The sequence below is a fragment of the Cydia amplana genome, chromosome 6, assembly GCF_948474715.1.
Source record: "Cydia amplana chromosome 6, ilCydAmpl1.1, whole genome shotgun sequence".
NCBI lineage: Eukaryota > Metazoa > Arthropoda > Insecta > Lepidoptera > Tortricidae > Cydia > Cydia amplana.
The window spans coordinates 4,779,878-4,800,227 of NC_086074.1; the positions used below are offsets into that span (position 1 = coordinate 4,779,878).

At 38.3% G+C, this 20,350-nt stretch overlaps 1 protein-coding gene across 1 annotated transcript; it reads left to right on the top strand.

Annotated features, from left to right (window-relative positions):
• Positions 1-14,231: 14,231 nt before the first annotated feature.
• LOC134648705 (small integral membrane protein 14) lies at positions 14,232-18,663 on the top strand. The gene is made up of 4 exons (XM_063503215.1): positions 14,232-14,410; positions 14,673-14,746; positions 15,707-15,898; positions 18,459-18,663. Exons 2-4 carry the CDS (start codon positions 14,675-14,677, stop codon positions 18,495-18,497), a joined length of 303 nt encoding a protein of 100 aa, XP_063359285.1. The 5' UTR covers positions 14,232-14,410; positions 14,673-14,674; the 3' UTR covers positions 18,498-18,663.
• Positions 18,664-20,350: the final 1,687 nt, after the last annotated feature.

Below are 20,350 nucleotides of genomic sequence, written 5' to 3' on the forward strand. Positions count from 1 at the left end.
ATAAATTCTTTATAACTGTAGAAACATCTTTCAATAAGCCATTTTTTTAATTTATATTTAAAACTTGGATCGCTTACAGCCTCTGTTATGGATTTTGGCAACTTATTATAGACTACAGGTGCTGTAATATGGATAGACTTTGCTGTCTTTTTGAGTGTGTGAGGGATGGTCTTTGTTTTGTGCGCGTTTGTTAAAGTGTTACTTTGATCCCTCCCTCATGGATCCCTCCTAGCAGGGAAGAAAAAGCTCTTTTCCGAATAGGTGGTGTGAAAATGTTATTATTATTGCATGCTTATGTTTGAAGTAATTTAATTAATAATTAGGTATAAACATATCTAGGTAACCTTTAAGACTCGAGACGTTCCAAAACAAATGCCAGACCCTTTTCAAAATACGCGCCTGCAAAGAGTGCTTGACCTACCGTATTGGTATTAATTACTGTCCAGAAATAACCGGAATTACCCGATGGCCCTCCATTAGGTCGCGTAATCAAGTGACAAATGTTGGCGCTGACGAAGGGCCCTCTGCTGACCGCCGCTAGGGCTGTCGCTTGGGTATTTTATTTTTGTTTTTCAGATACATTTGGCATGTAATGGTTTATTTTTGCTGTAATTGAATGCTAAATATTAATAAAACATTTTAAAATACTGAATTCATAATGCTTGTAAAAATACAATTCTGATATTAGATTTGAAAATGAAATGTTCATGATGCGCATAAGTATAGGTAGTTTTATTCTTAACACGAAAACATTTTTCAACGCACGTAGCTACCTGAATATCTTTTTGAATACGATCAAAAAGTTTGTAAAACCCTGTCTCAGTGAACGTACAAGTTCTTGAAAAAACTTAGCGATTTTTGTTATAGAGTCTAGACGGACTAACTTTAGCTTACTTTTAGCATTCATTTTCAGTTTTCCACGGTGTACTGAAAGAGTCGCAGCTATGATACGACGCCGAGAGGCAACCATTTGGTGGTAAACTTCTGTCGTTAATAACTTGGTTGTTTTTTTGTAATGTTTTGTCGCCCAATAAGTAGGTATTTCCAATTCTATTTCTAAAATGAGAATCGTGGATAGAAAACGCCAATCGAAAGATTATTCTTTTCAATCAGCGTTTGTGAATGTATGGTTGGCACATTGGCTAGACCCCCAGATCTTGATCTGGACGTACGTATTTTCGACTATAGATGGAGAAATTTTAGGTTTTTTAATGTAAATACAAGAAACTGTATATCTCTTTAGTAGATCCAAAATACAAAACCCAAGGCACTGAGCTGGATCCAGTTTTTTATTTATAATTTTAGTTGTTGTAGTTAGTTGTAGTTTTTAATTTTAGGTTATAATTTTTTATTTTATCCAAAAATGACATTTTGGCAACCCTGTTAGCTTGAGTGTCACGCGTCGTGGGCAGCGTCACCGAAAAAGCGTCGCAACGCCGACACCACTACACCGGAATTGGATGTCGGCATGTCGGGTCGGCGCCGACATCGAGCCTCTCCAACGACAGCGAATTTACAACTACTCAAATGAAATATTGGGGCATTACATGTATTACAGGTATATAAACACACATGGGAGTTTACATAGGGAATAAATGTACAAGTTGCAGTTTTTTTTTCTTAAAATTGTATAGGTGTTTTAATAAAATCCTGGGGAGTTCACAGAAATGTTTATTTCTCAAATTTTGCCTTGTAGAAATTTCGGAATTTTGGAACCGTTCCAGCAGCAAATCAGTAATATCGAGTGAAAAAAAGGCACCTATTCAATTACAGATAATGAAATTTTGTATTGGAACTTTGCGTGCATAAACGTATTGAGAGTTTTTATTGACTACATTGAATGACGAAATAAAGTTATTTTATAGGTAGTATGAAAATAAACTTAAATCAGCCTACTTCTACGTTACGACACCACTATTGACAACATGGGTTCACACATCGAGCCACTTCAGTACTTGGATTACGGATATCTGGGATTCATTTACAACTTCTGAAGTTTATTATAGGAGGATTGCACAGGCCTGTTCCGCACATAGTTTTGTTTTTTCTAATTACGGTTTTTCTGCATTATAAATCGTAGACGCATGTTTCTTAAGATTGAATTTTAAATAGGTACGCGCGCGCGAAACCCCTTTTTCATGCAGTCGAAGTTATACTTGGTCAACCAGATCTTGACAGTAGAAAAAGGCGGCAGAAAAATGTAGGCGCGAAGGGATATCGTCTCATAGAAAATTTGAATTTCGCGCCTTTTTTTACTGACAAGATTTGTTTGACCAGCTATACTTTATTTTTTATTTCCTTTCTGGATATTAATGGATATTAACATTATTGAAAATATGTATTTTGACACAATGTTTGATTTTTTTTTAATTTTTAATTATTAAGATAAGAGGGTCAAACACATTTTAGGAAAAGGTGACTTCTGTGGACATTAGGTACAATAAAAGTTACGCCAGTAAGTTAGTTTAGTTAACGACTCTGGTACATAGATATCCCGTTTTTCTTATTTGAATCTCAAGTACCTACTGAAAAAATGTATAAATGTAAGTGTACGTAATTTCATGCATAAATAGATAAAATCCGGTTTTATTCATTCAAACGCTAAGCTCCTAAGGAGCTAATGTAAATTATGTAAGCCTTCCTTGAAAGAAATTATAAGAAAAAAAGGTTCAACAGTTAAGTAAGTACATTTGTTTTAAGGCGACAGTAGAGGTGGGTAAATTTTCAGATTCTGTCAATTTACCCCATTTCACACACAAGCGCACTTCACGCACACTACCTCACTTTACTGGGACAGGTCATTGACCCATCAAGTTTTTTTTAAGATAGCGTTTTGAGTTTAGTGATAACCACTGACCTCTTTTGAGGAACAGAAACTGTAAAAACGTTCCATTGAAAGAAGAAAGAGAAACAATACATTAAATCTTGCTCTCCTTGTCTGTTCATGTCACACGTGACGTATTTAAATTCTAATTTAATTCATTTGATTGTTAACTATTTTCTGCATATTACGGCTTTGTCGAGATACGCGTTTTGTAAAGTTAAACCGAATAAACCCAGATGTCATTAAGTCAGATGTAAAATGTTATTTACTACTCTATACGGTTATTCATAAGGCGAAAAATCAATTCAATTAGAAATTTAAATAAATAAAGTTTCGGCAGGGTGGAAATTTAATTAAGGCGGACAAAATAAAATTTAATAATATATGTCGGCTGATGTACCCCTAAGATCTTTACAGATTTACTTGTACGAGTATCGTATATTCACTATTTATTTTGCTATTAAATTTATAAAATTAAAATAAATAATTAAATATTATACTGGCATTCCACCGCTATTATTTCAGTGCTGAACTGATTATCTTCGATCGTAGCCTTGATGATGTAGTTGTACTTACACTTACGGCGGTAGGAGCGGCAATGAACCCCGCGCAGCGTAGAACGAGAGGTGCGTTGGGATAAGTGCATATACATATAATTCTTCGTGCGTCTATCTGTCTGTCCGTCCGTCTGTCACAGTCTATTTTCTCCGAAACTACTGGACCAATTCAGTTGAAATTTGGCACACATATGTAAATTTGGCACACAAATGTAAATTTGTGACCCAAAGATGGACGTGTAACGTAAATAAAATTTATTTTAGAGAATTTGAAATACGGCAGCCATTTTGGGGGGGGGGGGGGGGGGTAAATGAAAAAATGAAAAAATAATGTTTTTTAAACTATATAGTGTTACATATCAAATAAAAGAGCTCATTGTAAGAATATCAAATATTTTTTTTTTTTATAATTTTAGGATTAATAGTTCAGCAGTTATTCATGAAAATAGGCAAAAAATGATCATTCTCCGCCCACCTTCTCCGAAACTACTGGATCTAACATTTTGAAAAAAATACACAAAGTAGTTCTTTACCTATATATGTCAGGAAAATCTATAAGAAATGTGCAGTCAAGCGTGAGACGGACTTAATATACGGAACCCTTGAAATGCGAGTCCGACTCGCACTTGTTTTTGTTTAGCTCTTATTAGGTTTAAGGAGTTTTATGAGTGAAAAAAGAAGTTTTTTGTTTTATGTGCCCGCGTTATTGCCGATCGATTGAGTTTTAAACCATAATTAGACAAAAAAACTTGTTTTTCACCCAACGAATGTAGATCCCCATGACACTTCTTCCAAGTCGCCTTTGGATAGGCTTAATTTTAAAAATAATTGAAATAATGTTCTATATCATACTTGCAAAAAAAATCTAAAAATAATTTACGTGACCAATGCTTATTATTAGTAAATATCTTATAATTTAATATCTGATATATCACACGATACAAAAAATGGCCGCAAAGTTAAAAGTTCATTTATTTACGTTACTAGTCCATCTTTGGATCACCGACTCTTTGTCATATGTGACAAATGTGTACCAAATTTCAATTGAATTAGTCTATTAGGGGTAGACACACGAGTGATCTTAAAAGGGATTTTTTTCTTGAATGATTTGTATGCACTTACCCCAACGCACCTCACGTTCCACGCGGCGCAGCGTAATCAGTAAGTACCTAATAATTAGTGTCCGACCGAAACGCAAATTTCTGTATATATAAATATTGTTGTCCTACTTGCTCCCCAACTTTTGGTCTTTGTCACATAGTTTAGTTTCATAATACGAAGTACTATTTCGTATGTTTCGGCCCGGCCGAAAGATTCGGCCGTTTTTTGGCCGAAACCGAAACTACGGCCGAAACTTGATTTTATGGCCGAAACTGGCCGAAACCGAAACCGAAACCAAATCTTCGGTCGGACACTACTAATAATCACAATGGTCTTAAGTATCACAGACCCTACTGTCGCTTAAGTCCTTTATGGCAATCTCTGCCTATTAGAACTTATAAAAAAAAAAAGGAAACCGAGCAATTATATCCAACTACCGAACCTGCTTACAAATTTTCTCGAGATATTTGAGAAATGTGATATGCAAAGGAGAACATTCGAACAAACGAAAGTATTTTTGCCCAAGCTGAAACGGAGACCTTCGCCTACGCTCGGTCAGTGATGGTTTAGGTACAGTCAGCTGCAGGTCACCCCTGCATAGAAGATTGTATGCAGGGGTGGTACCTTTTCTCTGCAGCTGACTGTACACCTATAAAAAATAGTTGTACCTGCTGCAATTTTATACCGGTACCGTACTTTATATTTCAACAGGTATAGTACCTTCAAAACGAAGCGGTATTGATAAATAATAACGTTACCGTACCGCCTATAAATAATAATAATAATAATTCAGCCTATATACAGGGCGGTCCAAACCTTGACGTCCAAAAATTTTTTTTAGATTCCTCACGTCGTGGGCTATCAGAATATACCCCATGTATGTTAGCCGATTTTTCGTAGTTATCGAGTTATGATTTTTTTTTACTTTTAACTTTTCTTATGAAATTCCGGGGTTCCCATACAGAGTGGCTAAAAAATAACTGCATTTCCGTTGCCAGGGAGGTTTTGGGATTATACTGAGCAACTTTTACAATGGGGCCAACCCCGAAACCGCGAAAAAAAAATTACCCTTCCATAGAAAATGGACTAGCCAAAATGTATAAAAAACCAATTTTTTTTTCGCGATTTCGGGGTTGGTCCCATAATAAAAGTTGCTCAGTATAATCCCAACACCTCGCTGGCAACGGAATGCAGTTATTTTTCAGCCACTCTGTATGGGAACCCCGGAATTTCATAGGAAAAGTTAAAAGCTTAAAAAATCATAACTTGAAAACTACGAAAAATCGGCTAACATACATATGGGGTACATTCTGATAGCCCACGATTTTTGGACGTCAAGGTTTGGACCACCCTGTATAGACAATAATCGCAACGCTAGCCCAATGCGCATTGGGGACTTCACACACAGCTTTGAATTTCTTCGCAAATGTATCCACTACGAGTATGCAGGTTTCCTCACGATGTTTCCTCCTTCACCGAAAAGCTAGTGGTAAATATCAAATGATATTTCGTACATAAGTTCCGAAAAACTCAATGGTACGAGCCAGGATACCAATGAGTTTTTCCTTACCGCTTATACCGTAAAGAAATAATGCAGTCTCTGCTTTGCACGATTATTGTGTGGACATAATTCTTATAATCACCGAAACATACATACCTCTACGCACAGAATGTCATTGAAATAAAACATTGTTTTTTATAGTAAATTTATATAACATTCGATTTATACACATAACAATAAGCAGGCCGGGCCGCAGCGATATTGGCCTGTAAGCTTCATCTCGGTCTCCAAATCCGCAAAACTTGCTGGTACTAAATGCTGGTCTTGCCGTTATTAATTATCTTGATTCTTGAAGATTATCAGAACAGCACGTTACGTAATCGCATACATAGACGGAACGAACGTCAACAAAGTAGGTGTCTACGTCTATGTATAAGTGTCTACACTGCAAGCCTTTAGGTATTAAACGAATTACGCTTCGTATTAATAGACGAGTAATATTTAAATGAACATATAATATTCTCTAACATAAATACAAGATTACAATTAATTGACATCAAAAGTCATTGACGTACAGAAGTCATATACATTTTTATAATGACGCAAAATTGATACCAGCATAATGAAAATCAATCCCAATCAGTAAAACGAGTCTTTAAACTTTTTTCATTTTAAGCGGGTTTTGAAGGAACAAGTTACTTAAATTCGATTGTAATCGTATTGTTTTAGGATAATTTACTGCTGTTTTCGACCGTTACGACCTAATAACAACAACTCACATTTAAAATTTGACTCGAGCTCGACGTGATTATATTTATTTACCCTATTTTATGAAATACAATTTATCTACTGGTATACATTTTCGTATACGTATATGATGAAATGTCTATAATAATGTCAAAAACGAGCTACGACGAAGTACACGTCTGCTTCGATGCAAGGCCAACGGCCATCTGACTCGAAGAAGAGTTTTGTTTTGAGTGATGTCGTCAATGTATGGAAATTTTACGAAAGTTTACATTTGGGATTGAGTTTCTGTGTTGTATTTGTGAGTAAAAATATAAGTAGATAATAATTTGGTAGTTTAGTTATCTAGCCTTCAAAATCCCACAACAACTCAATTACTGTCAAAGACAAAACTGTAATGCGTCTTGCTCAAACGGAACTCCATATTTTGATTTTTGGACACTTTTAGTGTTGATTTGTAGAAAATTACAGCAAATAAAAAATATTATGGCGTGAAGCGCCGGTACACGGCTTCTTCGTGAACAGATTTACGTATAATTTAATGCAGTTATTAATCATTCATTGAACAAATTGATTGCACAAAGTGAGGTCTAAATCGAAAACGTCATATACCGTCCCCTTAGTTTTTTAAAGCCAAAAGTTGGTGACAGTTGGAAAATATGTGATTTGCGTTTTTTTGGGATTTGTATTTATTTTATGTCCAAAAACTTTATTACAATATGTATGTCACAAATAGTGTACTGTTCCGATGGTAGTAAACATTTTCATATATATATTTTACCAATACACAATTGTATATTTATGTACGCACATAGATAAGATTAGCCTATGTGACTTCTGTAGTAAAATCAATGTTTTATTTTTACTTTTTTAATATTTTACCCGGAATCAGTAAACAATCACGTGTCACATATATTAATTTCAGGCAAAAAGAAAAAAAAAACATGCATACGAGTAATACAGTGAAGAGAGAATAACAAATTTAGTGGGTAATTTTTTTTAAACTTAACACTGATTTAAACTTTCACGATTTGTACACATTATTAAATTGTACAACGGGACTTCATCGCGTATCTAAGTTTTAAGTCTTCTCCGAGACAACGCCGTCCTCGAAACGTCAGAGGTAAATCTTAAAACTATACCCCCTTAAGTCCCGTTGTACAATTTAATAATTTTTAAACTTGTTGATAACGGTATTAGCGGATACGGATAGCCAGCCTGCAGTTAATTATTAAAAGTTGACTTACGTGCGGGTCGGTGGGCGCAGTGTTCGCGCCATGTCCGCGCGGCGCGCTGTCCGGGGCACAGTGGCGATTACACCCGGCGACGCCACGCCTCGCCCCGACACCACCCTGTCCACAACGACTTATGTTCTTAGTAAACCTGCGGCGCTTACGACTTTCTATACTTAGGAAAACAGTTTGCGTGTAAGCGGTGTAAGAAGGACTGAGCTTGAAGTAAATTGTACTGCGCTTACGAACTTTTGGAGGTGAAGGAGTCGTGTTGCATTGTTTTGGAAAAAGGATGGAAGTGAATATGGAATGTATGGACGTTTGTAGCGTTTGGACATTGGGCGGTTGATGTTGACACGCCCAGCGTTAATGGAAAAGGCTTGGTTGTAGACATCCAACGAGTTATGTAAAATATTTGACCCTTTAGAATCGATAATTCGATATTAATATTTATCATGCTAAACTTTTATAGGTATTAGAAACTCCTTCTCATTAAATTTTGCCCCCTAAAATTCGATATCTGTTAATTAATTAAGTGCTAAGTGCGAGCTCTTTTGCTGCGGCTCCTCGGTGAACGAAAGTCTACGGTCGGATTTTGAGGAGGTGCTGCCCGGCCTGCGGCACCTTCAGAAGTCTTCATTGAGCCTTTTGGGTGCGCCAATTTTCCCGGAAGGGGTTAATGCTGCGCTCGAAGACAAAAGGTTAGCTTTGGTTGGGGCCAGGGAACACCTGGACAGCTTATCTGCTCACGTCGCGCTTATACTACTGCGGAATTGCTTCGCGATGCCGCGTATAATGTACATTTTAAGAACAGCTCCAACTTGGTTGTTTGAAGCCGAAGTCGCAAGGTTAGACGAGACGATCAAGGGGGCGGTTGAATCCATCTTGAATGTGCATCTAGATGAAGCGCAGTGGTGTCAAGCTGCTCTCCCTGTCCGTCACGGTGGGTTGGGAATACGGCGCTGTAGAGAGGTCGGAGTGGTAGCGTTTCTTGCCTCGGCTCACGGTACTTTGGGTCTTGTCACTCGGATTTTGTCTAACAATGGTGGCATTACCCAGGTATCGTTTGTAGCGGAGGCACTAGCCAAATGGACCATTTTCTGTGGTGGAGATGAGCGGCCGGACAATCCCATCGTTCAGCGGGGGTGGGGCGATATACTGTGCAGAAGGACCATGGCGAATATGTTAGGGGAGGCGGTAGGATCTGATTTGGCGCGCCTCAAAGCCGCTTTTAGGGTTGAGTCGGGAGCGTGGCTACACGCATTGCCTTCCCCCTCGCTAGGCTAAAAGTGTGCCTAGCGAGGGGGAAGGCAATGCGTGTAGCCACGCTCCCGACTCAACACGATAACGATTCTTTAAGAATCGCGGTTGCCTTGCGATTGGGGTGTAAGGTGTGCGAAGCGCATCGGTGTATTTGTGGGGTCATGGTTGAAGAAGACGGTCACCATGGCCTTAGCTGCATGAAGTGCGCGGGCCGTTTTTCTAGGCATCATGCCATCAATGATGTCATCCGCAGGGCTTTGGTGTCGGCCAATATTCCTTGCGTGTTGGAGCCTCCAGGGTTGTGCCGCACGGATGGCAAGAGGCCTGATGGTCTGACATTGGTTCCTTGGCAGAAGGGACGATGCCTCTTGTGGGATGCAACGTGCGTGAGCACATTTGCGCCTTCCCACTTGAGTCTCACTGTCAGGTCTGCTGGAACAGCCGCGGAGTATGCCGCCAAAATGAAACATGCCAAATACTCTGCCCTGGAACCAATGTACGACTTTGTCCCAGTTGCAGTCGAGACTGCGGGACCTTGGGCTGTGGAGGCTAGGGAGTTTGTGAGGGATTTGGGTCGGCGGCTGAGGGACAGGGGGTGCGACCCTCGGTCCGGATCGTACCTGGTCCAACAGATCTCATTGGCCATTCAGCGCGGTAACGCTGCCAGCGTAATGGGGACATTTGAGCCAGGTACGATTCGTGACGGTTATATTGTTTAACTTAGATTTTAGAATGACGAAGCCTGTTGCGGATATCATCCTTGTTGTGTTTGGGACATTTGTGGCCACCAGACGAAGCCTGCGTTGTGGATTTCTTACATATATAACTAGTCTTTTTTTTTTTTTTTTTCTTCTGGCTTACTCCCTGCAATTTTGCACAGGGTGAATTTGCCAATGTCGGTGTTGACTTTCACACGTGAGGAGAATGTTCGGTATAATAATTTTGTAGTTTTGAAAGGATGTAGTTGGGAAACCCTAAAAACAAATAATTGTTATGAAGAGTTTTTTCTTGAATAAATTAATGTAACTTTATTAGTTCAATCACAGATACACATATTGTTTTAAGTATTAATTAACTCTCGTACTTATTTAAATCGACATTATGTACATTCAAAATTGTATTGGATGGCTGAGCTACCAAGAGAAATTCAATAGAAATATCAAAATATGTGTATTACAAGCTAGTCGGTTAGTTCTTTATAAGCATAAAGGATGACTCACGCTAGACCGGGCCGTGCCCGGGCCGAAGCGTCCGACATGTCATTTTCTATGACGGCTGATCGGTGATCACGTGGTGCTTTCCATAGAAAACGAAGCGCCGGAAGGTCCGGCCCGACACACGGCGCGATTCGGGATATGAATTAGTGATTCACTAGATATGAAACAGGGATGTTGCGGATGCAGATTTTTTGACATCCGCGGATGCGGATGCGGATGCGGATGTCAAGATTAGGTACTTAGAAAATGTCAGATGTTACATTTTTAGTATTTTTTTATTAAAAAAAAACGAAACGTTATGTATTTGAGAAAGAATATAGGTGCGTTATATTTAATAAACAGTAACTTGGCCGACTATTCTGGATCTAGACGATTTCGTTATAGTTAAAGACGAAATCACCTAGCACTTACGCCGCCGCTAAGACGTTCCTGTACCCACTTGTTCGACATCCGCATCCGCATAAGCTCCGCATCGATTTTATGCGGATGCAGATGCGGATGTTGAAAATAATGCGGAAGTTCCGCGGTTGCGGATGCGGATGTTCGCAACATCCCTGATATAAAATAGTAAAGATATGTGACGTTCCACGACAAAATGTACCTTATGGCGGCTGGGGCTTACGCTATTTTAGGCTATTATTAACGCCGCTCCAATATTCAGCCGGAGCAATGGTACCTTTTGCCGTGGAACGTCACAAATCGTTACTATTTCATAATATCTAGTGAATCTCAAATTCATTTTCCGAATCGCGCCGCCATCCGGATGGTGGGAGGGTCATATCATATCGCTGCAAGTGCTACGCCGTAGTACGCCAAAGTGAATGTCATTATGTAGCAAAAATTTTGCGTACCTAAAGCAAGTGAAAGAGCGTCATAGATACTCGTGGTAGGCGCACCGAAATATTATCTTTCTTAATTAAGATCGGGTTATTTTTAGGGTTCCGTACCTCAAAAGAAAAAAACGGAACCCATATAGGATCACTTTGTTGTCCGTCCGTCCGTATGACTTTTACAACCCTTTATCTCGGGAACGCGTGGAGGTATCGAAATTAAATTTAACCCATATAATCAGGTCTACCCTTGAATCTGTGAAACAATCGAACTTCTAAGTGCAATAAAGAGGATTACTATTTTATTGTAATACACCGACGGACAAAGTAACTTGCACAATTATAATTATTATAGATAAAATGTAAGTATGGCCTCGCGACAAGTGGTAGGCGGGGCGCTGGCTCGGCGGACACACCCTCCGCTGGCCACGCCCACAGCACTCTGAAAGCTTAGCGAAGCTCTTAAAAGGCTCCGTCGCGAAAGTGCCCCGATATAAAAGTATAAAATATTTTATTGTAAGCGCATTATTGCGCCCTGATGGAAATTGCAATTGTATCGTTAAGCTTTTCACACGTTTTATTGGTAGGTAGGTAATTAAGTGCCTTTATTTCATGGAGCGTCGATTGAAACAAATAACATAGGTGTCTTTGCTTAAATGGGTAATATACCTATATGAAATAGAAGGAAATACATACATAATATACAGGGTGCTTCCTGTAACAGGAGCAATAAAATTAACTAAAGGCTGTACTCCTCAAACTGACCAACATATGTACAGCAACTTTTAAAAATTATGAATTCTTTAGACTTCCTCTTTTCCATACAAAATAAATATTGCCTTCAATGTACACTGATATCAGTGTGTTTGACGTTGCTTGTCACGCTTTAAACATAACAAAATTTGCAATACATTGCGTCTTAGAATAAACTTTAAAGTGTAATAAAAATCAAAACACGAGTTATTTTCAAAAGTTGCTAAACAAATGTTGGTCAGTTTGAGGAGTACAGCCTTTAGTTTAATTTATTGCTCCTGTTACAGGAAGCACCCTGTATATGAATTTTATAATTATGAATTGTTTTTTTTTGTTTACTTGTCTGTGTCTTTTTACTTGGCTTGTGTATTTGTAAATATTAATTTGTAAGTTGTCAATTGACATGTTTTTTCCATGTCGTGGCGTTTGGCTTCAGCTATGAGCCAGTCATGTTTGTAGGTAAATATATAAATAATAATAATAAATAGTATATATAGTAATTCAGCCTGAATTCAGCCAAATTCAGTGGAAACGAAAGTTTACACTAACGTTTAGTGTTGAACTTCTTTAATCATTGATAGATTAGCGCTGGAAGTCGCCGGCATTATACTGAAATGAGACGATTTCGTGGCAGTTTCTCCTTCCCCTGATACATACTTAAGCCTATAATAACCAGTAATAAGTAATATATATTATGATCTCGCGCCATGCGGAATTTCGCTTGAACTAATTTGTAAGGCAATGGTGTGGGATATCGTTGGATAGGTCTTTCAAAACGAATACATCATCATCATCATCTGAGGCATTTCAGCCGCGAGTGGGCCTTAGCCTGGTCAAGCAAGTCTCTCCAGTCCGATCTATTTGTGGCCAACTTTTCACTCCTAAGGTCCTGATGTCCTGGTATACGCAAAACGAATACGGGTCTCCAAAATCCAGTGTCTCATAAAGTGAACAGTTTCGGAAATAATCACTCCGAAAAAAAATGTGTTACCTCCTATACAGGTAAACCGAAACAGTAAAGTAAGTAGGTACATATACCTTAATCTTTAAGCAGGTCAAGTGTGGGTTGATCTTAGAAAAAGAAATAGTCTGTTGAGCTATTTAAAAAAGGGTTTACTTTACATTGGACATTTCATACCGTTAGCATCTTAGTATTGAAAACCAAATTTGCTTCAACCTTAGATGTATCAACAATTAAAAAAGTCTGTGACCATATATAACAAAGATATATAACCTATAACATACTTGGCAACAAAGTTTGCTAAAGCCTGAGTCGAACGTCCAATGGCGCCCTCATTAGGAAATTGTGTTTTCTAATAAACCAATTAATTTCTATATAAATCAGTAGGTACATATATTAATAATTTAATATTGTTCTACTGTTTCCACTTTTGGTCTTTGTCACATAATTTTATTTGGCTTAGCTAGTTTTAACCCCCGACGCAAAAATAGGGATGTTAGAGTCTGTGCGGAAAGAGAAGAGTCGTGGATTGTATGGGGTCCAATTGATACAATCCACGACTTCTCTTTCCGCACAGACTCTATATATGTTTGATGCCAATATTTGGCTGTCTGTCTGTGGCATCGTAGCTCTCCAACGGATAGACAGATTTCGATGCGGTTTGTTTTTACGTGATAGCGAGTTTTCTTGCGGTAGGTCTTAGCTATGTTTCATGTTATATAGATCGATCCAGCAGCTTGATGAATATCAGCTCTTTTCCAAATTGATGTAAAACATTTTTGGCATAAAATGGATTATTGGCCTATAAGTACTTATACCTAATAGCCTAGGGTTTTGTTATTATTTAATAGTTATTGCTTTATCAACTAAACGGCAAATAGTGGCCACTTTTTCCGTTTAGGTCACAAAGTCAAAAGTAAGTAATATAAAACTACATCACAAATATATCAAAAATTGGGGAATAAGTAGGACAACAATATTAATATACTGATTTATTCCAGAATTAATTGGTGACCCCACTGAATCAACTCAGTCTTAACTGTCTTGACATAAAACCATCGCAACGCTCAACATTCTAATTTTTGAATTATGTACCTCCGGGCCTCCCTTTCTAAAATGCAGTACAGGCCGCAAAGGGTACGTTCAGAAACAAGAGATCGCTTCGGAACATACCTAAATTCATGTCTACTCGAACTCGCTACTGAACTGTCAATCCCCTCCACTGGTAATACCAAGCCAGCCAATAGGAAAACACCAGACATCAATCGGAAAAATGACGTCGCGAGTCGTCACTATCTTTTGAGGATAATCGCATTTTATTTTTTGTTTAGCAAAAGACGGTGGCGACGAAGCACTCCCACAATAAGCGTTTTGTTAACGATATCGTTGTGTTGTTGTGTTTTCTTGGACAATAATATACACAGGTAAAGGATCACTTTCACCATCTGGAATCCCCTCCCTTGACAGCTGAGTTTAAGATTCTGAAACAATATTTGTAAATAAAAACAAAGCACCATAATCATATAATGTTTGCCATGTAACCCGTTCCCTGCTTAATTATTATTATTTCAACTAGCTTGGAACTAAGTTTTGTGAAGATTTTGAGTCGTTTTTAAGATAATTTTAGCAGCCAAACTATTCGCTATCTATGTGGCGCATACAACTCAAACAAGTTTCTTTATGCAGAAATGGGTGACGAAATGGACCCTTGCGAGTGCATCTGGAACCACGAGTTGGCAATGCGGCGACTGATCTCTCTGGTGAGTATATCTATCATGACCTTGTACCTATTGTGGTGAACGCTACAATTATCGATAAGTGCCACTATATAAGAATCGTTCACAACGAGTGTTGATAGCATTGTAAAAAAGAATTATCGCTGGATTATAGCATTCAAAATTCAAGATTTTCATCACCCTTTTAAAGGCACACCTACTAAATTCATTTGCAGTTTTGTGTTGCAATTTGCTATCAGAATACGTATGGCTTAGGATTCGTCACACATATACTTACACACACATTCAAAGCGTATACTGAAACAACTGTTATCAGTAGGTATTCCAATTATTTTGTATGTATAATTGCTTGGTTATCAACAAACATCCACCTATCGGGGTACTCTGTTGAACAGGCTTTGCCATGTTTACAAAATAGTTTTGTTGTACTAGTTAGTATACATACATGTTATCATTTATCTGGCTGAATTTTTTTATTGATTACCATAAGTGGGATTTAATTTAGTGACAAAGTTACTATGTGGAGATCTTATTTACCCTTACTTATTTACTACTCATTATATTTTATTTGTTTAAATTTGATTCATGTCATGTGATATAATTATATACAAATAATGGTGTGGCCCCATTGAACTATCTCCTTTTATGTGAGTTTGCAGTTGGTTTTTTGTTGTTTATTTCTCACAAGGATCCAATAGGATTAACTGTATTAAAACAATAGGCATTTCAGAAAAAAATACAAATATGAATATTCATGCACCTATAGTTTAGCCATACTAAATATATGGTAAAAAAGTAAATTACTATTGTGCAAGTTAATTATAACAGTAATTGTTTTTTTTACTACACTGTAGAAAACTACTGCAAAATAATAAAATAAAACTAATGACAGGGCTTTTACAAACCATAACCATCTCTTATGTGATCTTGTAACTATTAGCCAAAGCAGTTCATTTACAAACTAAAATGTTTTATTTATTCCAGCTTCGACAAGGACAATCCTACTGCACGGACACAGAATGCCTGGACGAGGTGAGCGGGCTGCCGGCGCCCGAGTCTGCCGGTAACAGCTTCCTGGTGATGTTCGCGATGATGGCGCTCGCCGTCGCCATGTACATGCTGCGCCCGCGGCGCCGCCAGTTGCCCGAAGCCAACAAGCCTCCGCGCAACTCACAGGTCACTTTATTACCTTCTTCAAACCTTGATTTTATAGCCAGATACTTAAATTTTCCATATACTAAATGAACACACAACATTCACATCACAGAGGGTGACAGAGATAACAGATGCTTGCGTTCTAATCGCTAAAGTTGGGGCAATTGAACTGACACTTTAGTTATGACAAAGTCATACTGCACCGGATACGGAAGGCCTCATGGGACTGCCGCGGTCCGAGTCAGCCATGATGGTGCTCGCTGCCGCCATGTACAATCAGCTATGTATTAGCTTTGCACCCCTGCATATAAGAATTTTAATTACAAAACTACTTATGGCTAAATGCGGAAAAAGTTTAGATCTTGCATTACTTGTCATTTTCGTCTTTCTATAAAATGTATCTCTAATCTATGTTAATCTTCGGACATGTGATTTATTGACGACTGGCTTCTGCCCGACATGTCTGCGTATAACTTGCACTCAGGGCCGGATCTAGGGTAGAGCGAGTGGAGCGGCCGCTCTAGGCGCCGGATGGCAAGGGAGCGCCAAAATGGCAAATGAGAAAAAAAAGTTAAAAACACGCGAGTGTGGCGAGGGGAGGGGGGAAATACGCTTGAAAACTTCAACAAAGGGCGCCAAAACCCGATTTCGCTCTATCCTGATCAAGGGCTCGGGCCGGCACTGTGCACTTACGTACCTATCCCAATTCCATAGTAAATCCCAACACCCAGAGTGAAACACTCCCGGGACACTAAGGGATGATTTGTATGATAAAAACTATCCTATATCCTTTCTCGGGACTCAAACGATCTGGCTTAGCCTACTGGCCTGTTTTTGTGCCATAACGCTCACCAACGTTATCATAAGAGACGTATAACACATTGCCTCCGTACAATACGAAGGCACTCGTATAATGCTTACCGTTCGTTTTCCTCGTAATTAACACGTTTTATTAACAGACTTGTAATTAACTCCTGCTAGTGTAGGTATATACAGCTGGCCAATCAATTTCCGATCTTACGGTACGGGTTTAAGGTTTATTTAACTTAAAGAAAGAAACATGTCAGAATCAGCCTCGAACATGGTGACTTTTTGCAATGTTACATCTACAATTGGCGATTCTGTATCGTGGTACTGCCGTGGAAACAGTTAACTAAGCAATCGTAAACCATATTGCAGCGATATAAGTCTTTTAAATGGTAATGGTTAGCATGTGTGCTATAAGCAGGCGGTATTTTATACAGCTAGTATAATATACCGCCCACGCACCCTTCGTAAATCAAGCACTCACTATGTAGGTATTTTTATTAGTAAGTATTTAACACTAACAAATTTTGGTGGTAACTACTGAGAAAAAAAATGTCAGTTGTACAGTCGCCATTATATATATCAGAGCGGCCAAGGCGTCATAAATATCTCCACACGCCTCTATTGTCAAGGCGTTAGAGTCGTGTTGATATATTTTTGAGCACCTCGGCTGCTCCGATATATCTGATGGCGACTGTACCGACCTTGGTGGCAACTACACTGGGAATATTTTTCTCAGTTGTTACCAATGAGAACAGGTGAGGAAAAAAATCTAAATCTAAATAGTGGCAATAACTCAAAATATAAGATGTCAGTCGGCGCGTTTTCCGGGCGGGGCGTGAGCGGGGCGCGCCGCTTTACATATAAAACGCTCCTGCCCCGCCCGGAAAACGCGCCTGTGTTACGGAACCTTAAGCAAACTTCTTAAAATTTTACATAAAGTTATGGCATAAGTATGTTTTCCATATTATTATAAGCTTTAAACCGAATCAATTTCATATAACCGGTTGTTTTGTAGAAGAATTTTATTTCCTCTAATTTCACCTTGACTTGTGAGTCATAACCAAGTTTTTAAATTACATAATTACCTATGCAACACTGAGGTTATACCTACAGTTACACTTTCCTGAAGACGTAACACATCAGTAACATTGTCGAATAAATATACATGACAAGTATATTGTTTACTGAAACTACTTGTTTTAACTTAGCTGTAGACACGTAAATAACAGCGTGGTGTGGTGACATGTGTAATATCAATACCAATTAACCTACCTAAGTAACCTACACTTTGCAACAAGGTGTTTCTTCACTCATTTAAAGCCTTAAGTGTGTCTCACGCAAATGATAGCGGCATTCGTTTGAGCCTGGGGTCTCCAAACATTTTGACCGAAGCCCGAGATACACGGGCCCCGAGAGTCAACACCAAGCCTTAGCTGCCACGGGCCATATTATATAGAATATGGTTCTTTTCGCCGGTGGAGTCACCTGGTCTATGCAAAGTTGTTAAGCTTCTAAAAATAACTTAATATACCTATATCGATTTCATTAGCATAATACCTATACCTCTCAAAAAAAGGGAAAAAAATGTAAACGTACCTATCAGTGGCGGCGCGTCCATAAAAGCCGATTCCCACCGGCTTGCCTGTTTTTGGACGTTTGAGCAGAGTTCTAAAGGAAATATGTAAGCCAAATTAGCCCTTGCCTATGGATATGTTTGACGCGCCGCCACTGGTACCTATATATACCTATGTTAATTTCCTTTTTGTTATAGGATCACGACGGAGCTCCGCCGACGCCGCCAAGACTTTAATCGTGGACGGAACCCGGACATCGACCTCTTTCATATAAAATATAAACCTAAAAGGTTTACCACATAACAGTCCTAATATCTGCCAATTGTTTTATATGGAACGGGTCCAAAATAACCGACGACCATACCAGGATCATAGTAAAGGGCTAAGGTCCGAGCGTTTTGACTGTGTCTTTTATTTCTCACCGTCAAAATATTGGCGTATCTGTGTAAGGCCTGAGTGGACGCTCGAGTTGGGCGTGCAGCGGGGCGGGGCGTGCGGCGTGCATGTTAAACAAATGCAAACGTATAGGAGCGGCCTTAGTGCACGCTGCTCAAATTACTTGTGACTCGACGCCACGCTGCACGCCCCGCCGAACGCTCCGCTTCGAGCGTCCACTCAGGCCTTACACTTAGCGTTAGGTAATTCAGACTATATGGCTCTTATAAAGAGTAGGTAAACACCAAACAATAGTTACTTGACCGAGGATGAAAACCTGAAAACCGCTAAGTATAAAATATCTATTCATATAAGACCTCAATATGAAAGGTCGATAATATTCCCTTTATAAATAAATAGATCTAACTTCCTTAATTAAATGTTTAACCGGCCTGACTAAATGTTTATTACCTACATTTAACGGTTTCATTCCATTATAGATTGTATTTACGTTTACGTTATAGCAAAATTTCGAATACTATTCTCTGTCTCTATGTAAAAAATTAAGCTCATTGTTTGTGATGAGTTCTAATAATAAATTTGGCAGTTGTTTTATATCGATCTAACAAACTTCAAAAGTTAAAACACAAAAAAAATGTAGTCGCCTTCATTTTAAGGCAAAGTGGGGTAATCGTCAAGTTATTTATAGAAAACCGTTAACAACGGAGTTGTGATACAATGTCTCAAAAGAAATGCGAGTGTGTTTACAAGGAGTTTTGCCAATTTCCGGTGCTCCATTCTTCTTAAAACCACCAGAAGTGTTGAATACCTTGTCAATAAATAGCTAAATTGTCATGTAAGTCTGACATGACTTGCAATTTTAAACTCTAAAGTAATACATGTAGGTGTATTTTTACATGCACTCGTCATGATTAAAAAGTTTCCGTCTCCTTGCAATGATACGTGCAATTTGTATGTATGAAAAAATAGGTAAATGCTGTTATCGTTAGGAGAATCAACACCTTTCTTATTACAATATTTTTCGCAAGAAAACACAAAGCGCGCGTATTAGCGTGCTCGACGTTGTATATTTTATTTAGGTCTGACTTATGTAGAATATAAGACGAAAAATACCTATATTATATGTTTAAAAAGTTTTAAGTGATCATATCTGTATTCAGATAATATTTAATCTACTTTAGTTTGATTTATTGCACTATTTTATTTTAAATTATGCAAAATATAATGCTTAGTTAATATTGGGTGGGTTTCGTTTCTATATCACTATTGCTAATAATGTCAAGACACCAATGGAGATTTTTATTGATATTATGAAAAAATAAATAAAACAACTGTGACAATTCATTTGTTTCATTGTGTAAAAGGAAATATATTCACAATAATAAGTGTATGGTAAAATTTAATGTGGATGAGCTAAAATGGTATGTGGTTATACCCTGGTGGTGTAGTAAAATAATGCAATCTATTTAAGAAAGTTCGTTCGTAGGATATTCACTTGAGGCTCGTCATACTCACACGTCAGTCAAATAAGAAACTAAAGTTCATTATTTCACGACATGGAGTCAAATACTTACCTACTACACTTGTTAACGTTATCACTAGTGAAACAGTGAATATACCTAGTTTATATTTTCGTCAGGCATCGCCATATAGGCCAGAGCACACTGGCTGCGTGTGCGCACGCTCATGTCCG